The 9,480-nt window shown below is 53.4% G+C and overlaps 1 protein-coding gene across 1 annotated transcript; it reads left to right on the top strand.

Annotated features, from left to right (window-relative positions):
• Nucleotides 1-363: 363 nt before the first annotated feature.
• Nucleotides 364-6,902, top strand: LOC306814954 (serine/threonine-protein kinase PAK 3-like; the record flags this gene model as incomplete). The annotated part of the gene is made up of 12 exons (XM_079331491.1): nucleotides 364-442; nucleotides 1,385-1,422; nucleotides 1,755-1,943; nucleotides 2,917-3,040; nucleotides 3,389-3,452; nucleotides 4,075-4,123; nucleotides 4,430-4,542; nucleotides 4,802-4,919; nucleotides 5,660-5,759; nucleotides 6,042-6,238; nucleotides 6,336-6,473; nucleotides 6,714-6,902. The coding sequence occupies 12 exons, from the start codon at nucleotides 364-366 to the stop codon at nucleotides 6,900-6,902; spliced, it is 1,398 nt and encodes a 465-aa protein (XP_079187617.1).
• Nucleotides 6,903-9,480: the final 2,578 nt, after the last annotated feature.

The following is a 9,480-nucleotide window of genomic DNA, read 5'->3' as shown; positions in this document are numbered from 1 at the left end:
CTCATGTGCTGGCTCACGGAGCGTGAGCATTTTTGCCGGTGCTTTATGGCTGAGGAGAAACTGCCAGGCTTTTCCTTTGTATCAGCTGTACAGGAGATGGGGTTGCTGGGCACAAGTACGGCAACCAAGGCAGAGCAGCTGCTCTTGTGAGGTCACAGCAGCGGTGCCACGTCACAGCGCTGTCAGCACAGCGCCGTCCCGGAGCGCGCAAGGCCTCGCTGTCCAGAGCGGCTCTTGCGCTCGCTGGCTGCGGGAGGATCCTTGTGATCGAGGATTTCTCAGCAGACGGTCTGCACCCCGAGAGGAGTCTTGATTCTTCCCTTGGGTGGCATTCAGTGTGCAAACCTGCAGAGGACTGCCAAAATGATCAGGAAAGTCTGTGCCACGGTTTGCACCGTTTTTTCTGTTGTCTACACCGGCTACTACCTGGTGCAGCTGACGCGTAAGTGAAGGTTTATCCTGGGGGTGACATCACCTGGCCTGTGCTTCACTCTGCTCTTTATGCCCGAGGAGTGAGCGAGTTGATTTGGGAGAAAAATGACCATTCAGCTGCCCCCACTATGGGAAATCTGTTGCCAACAGGGTCAGTTCCAAAGGGGGTGTCTGTACCAGGCGCTGGGTGGAGAGTATTTGCAATGTAACCTGCAGCAGGTTGCGTTCCCTGCACGGGACAGTGTGTGGCAGTGGAGTCTGTCATTCCTTCAGCTTGCTGCTTCAACCTAGAGCACCTGCAAAATGCAGACTCTAAGGAGGGATCCTCAGAAACACTTCTAAACATTCTGCGCTTCTCTCCGGGAGTGAGGGAAAGCATCTTTGGCTGCACATTCTGCCATTTAGGGGCCTTGGCCGTCTGACTTGACCCTTTATGGTGTGCCAAGACACTGATTCCCTTGGCGATGCAGCACAAACTCCAAACCAGTTAGGGTATGCTGCTGAACCCAGGAAGGCTTCCCAGGGGTTTTTAGCAGAGTGCTGCCAAAGGGAAGAGGTCCCATGGGGGAAGCTTTCCTTGGCTACGGTCTTCAGAAAATTGATGGGCATTACTGCATGCAATTTGTGAGGAAGTACGTAAAACGCAGCAAAGAGAAGAGGAAAACATTGCTTGAGCTGTTGGGCAGAACAGAAACTCTGGCTTGTTAAAAAGCAGCAGGCAATTCCATGACCATGTTTCTATTTCTCTTGTGGCACAAGAGGCCCAAATGTAGACAGAGCCTAGGGCACTGTCCTTGTTGTTCTCTGCATTGCCGTGGGAAAGAACGGTTGGTCCTGGAGGCATGTTGGGAAAGGGGAAATGCTCTCTGTTGGGACTAGATGGTTCTGTGCTACTCCACAAGACAGGCACGTTTCTAAGGGCATCTGGCTCCTTTTCCTTTGCTCTCTGCAGGTCACCTGACACGCGCATGGAGAAAAGACGCTCCTTTGGTGAGTGGCGAAGGAACTTGTGACTTTGCTGGCGTGTAAGAATAGTGGGGCAAGCTGTGAGCTTGGCCTGTTGCAAGAGAGAGTAGAATGCCAGCCTGTGAGGCTGATAAAAAGCCCAAGAGGCTCTTGGCCTCAGCAGTAGCAAAGGGAGCACTGCCTCTTTCCTCATTTTCCAATGAAAAGCCTTTCAAGAGATGAAAGCCAAGTCTGGCAGCTGAAATGCACAGCAAGATGGAGTCCCAGCTAATTCACCCATCTTCGTAGGAGTTTCATAACTCTGCAACCTACTTGTGCCAAACTCTGTGATTTCCCTCTTCTGACTGTATATGCAGCTCAACAGAAATCAGCTCGTCAAGGAGAAGATGTTCCCTGTGTCTCTCACTGCTCTCTGTCTGCAGGGCTCACCAGCAGGCTCCGCATCTCCTCAGGCTCCCTCTCCTGCTGAGGAAGAGGCAAAAGAGGAGCAAAACAACATCAAGACGCCAGCTGCTGCCCCTGCACAGCCACAACATGCAGAGCCAGTGAGTGGCACCTGTGGTTGCCAGTGCCTTTGGTGCAGAGCCAAGCTTCAGGTTTTGGATGAGTCAGCCCTTGGTGCTGGTGGCTGAGGGTGCTGAGGGCTCTGTGTCTGCCATGGCCTAGTGCTGCTTCAGCCAAGCCAGGCACCCCTGGCTGATAGCTTCTGAATTTGGACATGGAAGCAGCTCTTTGCTGGGATGCTGGGAGGGCCCAAGAACGTCTCTTGGCATCAGACAGCGGGCAGCATTAAATTAGGGCCAGTGTAGAAGTGAGCCCCTTGGTGCCCCGTGTCTGTGCAGGCTGCCTGTGCTCAGCAGGCAGAGCGTTCCAAAGGCGCAGACCACAGCCTTGCAGGATACTCAGGAGACACTGGCCCCTGGAAAGGACCCTGGCCCTCTGCATGGGCTAATTAGCTGCAGGAGCAACATAGACTGCCCTGCACTTGCACAGGGTGACCGCAGAGCTTGATGAGGAGAATCCTAGGCAACTTAGCATTGTAAAGAGCCGTGGGTCTGGGAAGGGCTGGGATGCAGCTCTGAAGGGCCACTCCTTCAAGCCTGAGATGCAGAGGGGAAATGAGTGCAACAGATCTGAAAAGGCGCTTGCTCTGGGGTGTCTTCTTAGACACCTGCATGCCAGCTGCGGGCTATCTTAGTTGTTCAGGTGAACAAGGAAGTAGAAAAGCAACAATGCTGCTCTGGGGCCGAGCTCTGATCTCCTTCTGGATCTTTGCAAATGCCTCAATAGCTTGTGGCAGGCCTCTTGCAGAAAAGCTGATAAAATGTTGCATGTAAGAGTCAATTCCTGAGCTCCTGTATCCAAGTAGCCTATGGGGTTTTCCCTTTGCCTCTGAGTAGGGGACATCCAAAAGCCCCCAGCCAAAGTGGCCAGGCGGTGGCTGACAGCACCTCCCTAAGGCCTTGCCTTTGCCCTGTGCTCAGCCACCCTTCTGACGGGCAATCCTTTCCTCTCCAGCTCCACACACACTCTGCACTTCAGCGTGCCGCCGGAGCAGCAGCGCCTGCGGCTGCCAGCGCTTGGCCCAGCAGCCCAGCCCGGCAGCCCCAGAGGAGAGAGGAGCAGAGCCCGAAGACCCTGAGTACGTCTGGTGTATTTCTTGTGTGCCAGAGCACTGTGTTGTCTGCGTGTCTCGCTGTTGGCCGTGGCAGAAGCTCCTCCTCGGTTCAGTGTCTCACAGGCACTTGGGACTCCCTGCAGAGCCTGTGCCTGTGCTCTGAGGCAGCGACAGAGCGCTGGGGCTGCTCCTGGTGCCCCTGAGGGCAGCTGAGACTGCCTTGGCTCTGCCCGGGCTGCTCTCCGTGCCAAAGACAAAAGCAGAGAGGATTGCTTCTGCTTGAGCTCGCCCCAGTGGGGCTGCACTTAGGTCCATGTGTGGAGAGGCATCTGTGTTTGACAATGAGTGCCTTGCACTGCTTTTGTCTTTCAGGGAGCATTGTGAGTCTGGGCCAGCCAAGACAAAGGTACACGGCATTTGAACCACTTGGACAAGGGTAAGTGTGATGCCTGCTCCTTATACAAAAGCGTGGGCCAGGTCTTTGCCTGGTGCAATATCAAGTGTCAAGTCAGGCAAGCTCCAAACATGGTAAAACTCAGCCTTTCCCTCCTGACACCTCTCAGGACTGCTGAGTCAGGGCAGTCCAAAGGCATCCTCAAAGCCAACTGGGTGCCGGCAATGTCCTGCTTGCGGCAAGGAGCAGGACCCTCAAGATCTCCTGCCTCTGCAGCTTTATGGCCTAGAAGAGCACCTTGGCACCCAAAAATTATCAGACTCTCAACCACAGTCTTTGGATTATGATTCTTCTTCACTTTTTTACATGTGCAAGAATGCACACCCACACATGAGTACAGTTGCCCTTAGGTTTGGAACAGACCTAATTGGGCATGTGCCTTGGAGATTTGCAGCAGCCCCTGGTCTTCATGCTGGAGCTGGGTTTGCTCTTGCACACCCTGCCCTGCATGGCAGAGCCTGGTGGGCTGACGAGCTACGGGCTGTAGAGACGCTGCAGCCAGGCACTTTCTAGAGAGGCCCGGCAGCCTGGGGACGTCTCCTGCCTGGGCTTGCTTTCACTGCCACAGACTGAAGGGCTTTCTCTGCTGCTGTTTTCTTCCTAGGGCATTTGGAGCTGTTTATAAAGCCCTCGATGCCAGCACAGGACAGCAGGTAAAGTGTCGACACCCCCGGCAGATTTTGAATCTCTGGAGCGCTTTCACTGCTGTGAGCTCAGCCTGGAGCTTTGGGTGGCTGTTCCCTGTCTGCAGAAGAGGCTGTTGCTCTGAAGCACAGTCTTGGCTCAGAGTGCAGAAGGCACTTGGGACAGGCTGTGCTGCTTCTCCTAAGCTCTGCTGTCCCGTACCGGGGCAGTTTGGCACAGCTCGCTGCGTCGTTGCACAAGCACTCGCTCCGTGCTGCCTGAGATCTCGCGCACGGAGCGACTGCTCAAGTTAGTGGTTTCCAATGTCCTTTTAGGTGGCCATCAAGATCATGAGCCTTCATGAGAAGAGATCCGAGGAGCTGGCTGTCAATGAAATCCTGGCCATGAGGGACAACAGGAACGCCAATATTGTCAGCTACTTAGACAGGTTGGGCTGTTGTCATGTCGCTGTTCCTTTAGATAGGGCAAGGCAGAAGAGAGCCAGCCCTTTGGTGCGTGGCAGAAAAGGGAGCTGTTGATGATTTCTCTAGTCATCGCCAGGGCATGGCAGGAGGTGGCACTCAGCATGCAATAATCTCTTGTGGCACACGTAGCTTGGAGAGCAGGTGCAAAAGCCTGGCTCAGGCCCTGGGGTGAGCGAGCTGTGGCCATTGCTCTCTCGCCATGCTCTGCTTTTCTTCTTGCAGCTACCTGGTGGATGGGCAACTCTGGCTGGCCATGGAGTTCATGGACGGTGGCACGTTGTCTGATGTGCTCAGGGCAGTGTACCTGGAGGAAGGACAGATCGGCGCTGTCTGTCGGGAGGTGAGGGATGCCGCTTGTGCTTGCCCTGGTCTGCCCAGCATGGCCCTTTTCAGCTGGTGGGTAGGAACAGCAGAGATTTCTTGCTCACGGCTTTCTTTTGGAGCTTCTGTCACATCATGGAGAAGAAGAAGAAACATCTGGAATGAGCTGCCTGCCGGTGTCCCTGCACTCCCTGGGCTCTGTCCTTGCATGCTTGCATACTGTTTGTCTTCTGGTGCTCATGCTCCCTCGCTCGCTTGGTTTCACTTCTTTTGTCTTGTCAGCTTTTCCTCTCAACCTTTGAATGCAGCCTGTGTGACTGTCCTGCATTCCTTGCCCCTCTAAGCTGATTTGTGGGTGGCAAATTTTCAAATTCAGGGCAATGGAGATGTCCTCAGCCTCAAAGGAGAGCGTTTCACATGGCATTGGATTCTAGACACAGGTCTAATGTGCTGCTTCCTCCTCTGCTGCCACGAGGCTCTCAAGAAAATCTTTGCCATGACACCTCTTAGCCAAAATTCATGTGAGTTTTACCAAAACCAGGAAGGGCTTTAGGAATCTCAGATGCCTTCCAAGAAGACAGACCTCTTCAAAGAGTCTTGAAGCAGCACGCTCTTTCCCTTTCTCTTTTCTCACCGTGATGTTGCGCCCTGCCTCTCAACTCCATGACACAGCTCTCAGTCTCGTAGAGCCCTTTCCTTTTCTGTAGGTTGGAATCAGGTGCTGAACTTTTCCCCTTGCCTCTGTCCTTTCTCTCTCAGTGCCTGCAAGGATTGCATTTCCTCCATTCCCGCCAAGTCATCCACAGAGACATCAAAAGCGACAACGTTCTTGTGGGGCTGGACGGATCTGTCAAGTTGGGTGGGTATCCCTGGGCAGGTGCAGCGTTGCCAGCATGTGCTCTGGGGCTGCTTTTGGGTGACTGCCAGTTGCCCAGAAATGCTGCTGGACCAGTGTGTGCAAGGTGAGGGTGTTCCTGTGGCAGCCAATGCCTTCTTTGGCTGGCTCCGGCCCCGTGGGAGCAGAGCACGGCTGCTTTTGCAGTCGGTGCGGTGTGGTGGCCTTGTCAGGCATGGGGTGGGCAATGCTTTTGGGGGTTTGGCCGGGGGAGCTGCCCCTGACAGGCTTTGTTTTTCTCCTCAGCTGACTTTGGCCTCTGTGCTCAGCTGAGCCCCGAGCGCAGCAAGCGCAGCTCCAGGGTGGGCACTCCCAGCTGGATGGCTCCGGAAGTGGTCAGAAGAGAAGCCTACGGCCCCAAAGTGGACATCTGGTCGCTGGGGATCATGGGGCTGGAGATGGTGGAAGGGGAAGCTCCTTACCAGAGGGAGGCCCCTGTGAGGGTAAGGTGCAGCTTCTAAAGGGGGCTGCTTCTAAAGGGCTGAGAGCTGTTGTGGCTAGGAAAGGAGCAGCTGCAGTGTCCTCTTCCATTTCTTGTAGGTGTTTGAACTGATACAAAGGAACGGGCCCCCAAAACTTCAGAACCCCAGGCACCACTCGGTTTTTGTGCGCGACTTCCTGCGGTGCTGCCTGCAGGCAAACGAGGACAGGCGCTGGTCTGCCCAGGAACTGCTGCAGGTGAGAAAAAGCAAAGCGGCCAAAGGGCCTGCGAGCTGAGGAGCCCCGCAGGAAGGGATGGAGAGGAGGGTGGGCCACGTGGGCCTGGCTGAGACAGGGGCGGCACAGGAAGGCCGAGGGGCCGATACTGCCCTCGGTCCTCTTTGTGCATCTTCCCGGGAGCCAGAGCAATCCTGCTGGAGCCTGTGGTCTTGCCAAGTGACAAGGGTTCCTTTCTTGTTATGATTTTCCTCTGGGCAGCATCCATTTGTGACTTTCGGCCATCCTGCCTCCAGCCTGGCTGCTCTCATCACCTCAGCCAAGCAAGTGCAGGAAGAGAGGAGAGGACACGTGCCCTGCCAGCTGAGAGGAGTGGAAAGGGGACGCATGCTGTTTTGGCCGAGATTCCGCCATCCTCCTGTGTTTGTTAAGGATCTCTCCCACAGATAATATATTCCATCTTTGAAGATTTTCTTAGGTTAAGTTAGGTTTTAGTTAGGACTATAGAGCCTAGAAAGCATCGTTAATGGAGCATTGTTTAGAAAAGAGTAGATGTATTGTTGATGTAGGTTAGTTCAGAATTATCCTTGAAGGAGAAATAAGAATGAAGCATTGTGAGTCTGGGCCAGCCAACGCAGAGGTACACGGCATTTGAACCACTTGCACAAGGGTAAGTGTGATGCCTGCTCCTTATACAAAAGCGTGGGCCAGGTCTTTGCCTGGTGCAATATCAAGCGTGAAGTCAGGCAAGCTCCAAACACGGTCAAACTCAGCCTTTCCCTCCTGACACCTCTCAGGACTGCTGAGTCCAAAGGCATCATCAAAGCCAACTGGGTGCCGGCAATGTCCTGCTTGCGGCAAGGAGCAGGACCTGCAAGATCTCCTGCCTCTGTGGACACAGCTGACCACCAGAACCCACATGGTGAGCGAGGAGCTGCCCTCTCCAGCCCGTTCCCAGCCGAGACCGGCGTGGCCGCTGCCGCCCCTCCCGCCTGTGCTCCCGCTGCAGCTGCCGGGCTTTGGTCTGTCTGCAGCACCGGGACCGAGGGCAGAGAGAGTGCCTGCAGCTAAAGAAAGGACTGGAGCCGAGGTATCTGTTCTGTTTTCTTGGCAGTTTTAACAACTGCTCTTGTTTCTGCTTGTATGGTTAGATATATTAGTAAAAGAGCTATTATTCCTACCCCCTTATCTCTGCTTCAGAGTCCTCAATTCAAACAATTATAATACTGGGGAGGAGTGGAAAGTCTCTATTTCAAAGGGAAACTTCTGCCTTTACTGGCAGACACCTGTCCTTTCAAAACCAGGACAAGAAGGCAGGAGCCTCCCTTGGAGTGGACAATGTTAACCCCCTCCTTCTCCCCAGACTATTATAATTTTAAAATTAAGGAGGTCTGAGTCTCAGATACAAGGATAGGAATAACCATTGTTTACTAATATGTAGAAGAAGGCAAACAAAAAACTGTGGAATTTATAACAAATTTTTGCAGGGGCCCCGTGACAGCCTTCTGGGCCGAGATGGGAAAGGACGGAGGAGAGGCTTTGCTCCACAATCCCCTCTGGGCAGTGCCCCAGCAGGACCACACAGAGCACCAAGCTGAAACATCAGGAATGAGGAGAAATCCCAGGGCAGTGTACAGGATGTATCAGAGGCTCCTTAGCAGTAGCTGGAGCTGCAGCAGAAGAAAGGCAGCTCCTGCTTGGGTTCCTGCAGTGGTAGTGGAATTCCTTTTGCCAAGCAGTAGTTTGACGGTCTTCCTTCAAAGTCCCGAGAGAGTGAGAGAGACAGCAGCTGCCCCTAGTCCCGTCCTTTCCCTGCAACCCATCATGCCCCCAAAATTTCCCAGTATCTCCTCCCTCAGAGAGAAACTCCCAAAGAAAAAGGAAGGGAAGTCAGATGCTACAATTCTCTCTCTCACCTTGTCAACTCCTTTGTTTTCCTTAAGTACCAGTAGTTTGCTAGCAACATGTGGGAAGAAATTCTGTAAGTAAGGAGGAAGAAAGCCAACCCCCACAAACCATGTTCCAGGATGGGCAAGTATACCAGTCTGGGGTTTCTCCTTTGTCCCGAGATCACCCCAGAGAGACATGAAGTGGTTCAAACCCTGGTTCTCTCTGAAGCAGCCAAAGAGAGATTGCCTGAGACAGTTGTCTCTTGTTCCAAGGATTGTTTATTATTTCTTATCTCAGGGACTTTTTGCCTGGCCAGCAGCGGTCTACTCAGCCTGGCATCCATGGTGGAATCCGCCTGGTGAAAGCAGGGCTTATCTTATATAGTCTAAATCACGTGCTACATGTTTACAATAATTTTCCAATACAATACAATCTTGTTAAAAGTTCCAGCTCTGACCCCATCCAATCTAAAAGTGCCAACGTGTCACCCAACATGGATGATATGGAGAAGAAGGAGGAAAAGGTGTCCACTCCCTAAATTCTTCATTTTGGCCACATGTCCCTTATCATAAACATTCCCAAAAGTCTATTTATCTATGTTCTAACAATCTAATTTACACTTCACTAATTTTGGTGACCTGTTTCCATTCTCTTTGTGCTGACAACTTCTCCCAGAGGTTAGAATTCAGCGCCTGAGACACCAGGGTCTCACTCAGGAGTCTTTGAGACCCTTGCCAGGGGAGTTTTGAGATCCCCAAAGAGGCCGGAGCTATGCCCTGGGCTCCCACAGGCAAGAAGGGGAAACGTGCTCCAGTTGCAGCAGGTGAGGTTTAGGTTCACCTCAATGGCAGTTGGGTGGTCAGTGCAGGAAGATCCAGCTCCAGTCTCCAAGTTCCTTTCAGTGTATGGCTGTCTGCAGCCTGGATCCAGAGTGCCCTGGCTGGAAGGCTCCTGTGACTGCCTTTGCACTCAGGGTGAGGATGCCCAGGAGCTGCTGAGGCCAGCAGTGGGGATGAAGGCTGGGCCGTGTGGGCTGGGAAGTGGCTCTGGGACTGTGACATGCCAGGGCATGGGTCACAGTAGGAGCTGTGAGCAGGGCACAGCCAGCTTGGCAGCTGAGTGCTGTGGTTCTGCTGGC

Source organism: Erithacus rubecula (assembly GCF_903797595.1).
Source record: "Erithacus rubecula genome assembly, contig: SUPER_Z_unloc_4, whole genome shotgun sequence".
Lineage (NCBI taxonomy): Eukaryota > Metazoa > Chordata > Aves > Passeriformes > Muscicapidae > Erithacus > Erithacus rubecula.
This window is presented reverse-complemented; position numbering and strand designations above follow the sequence as displayed.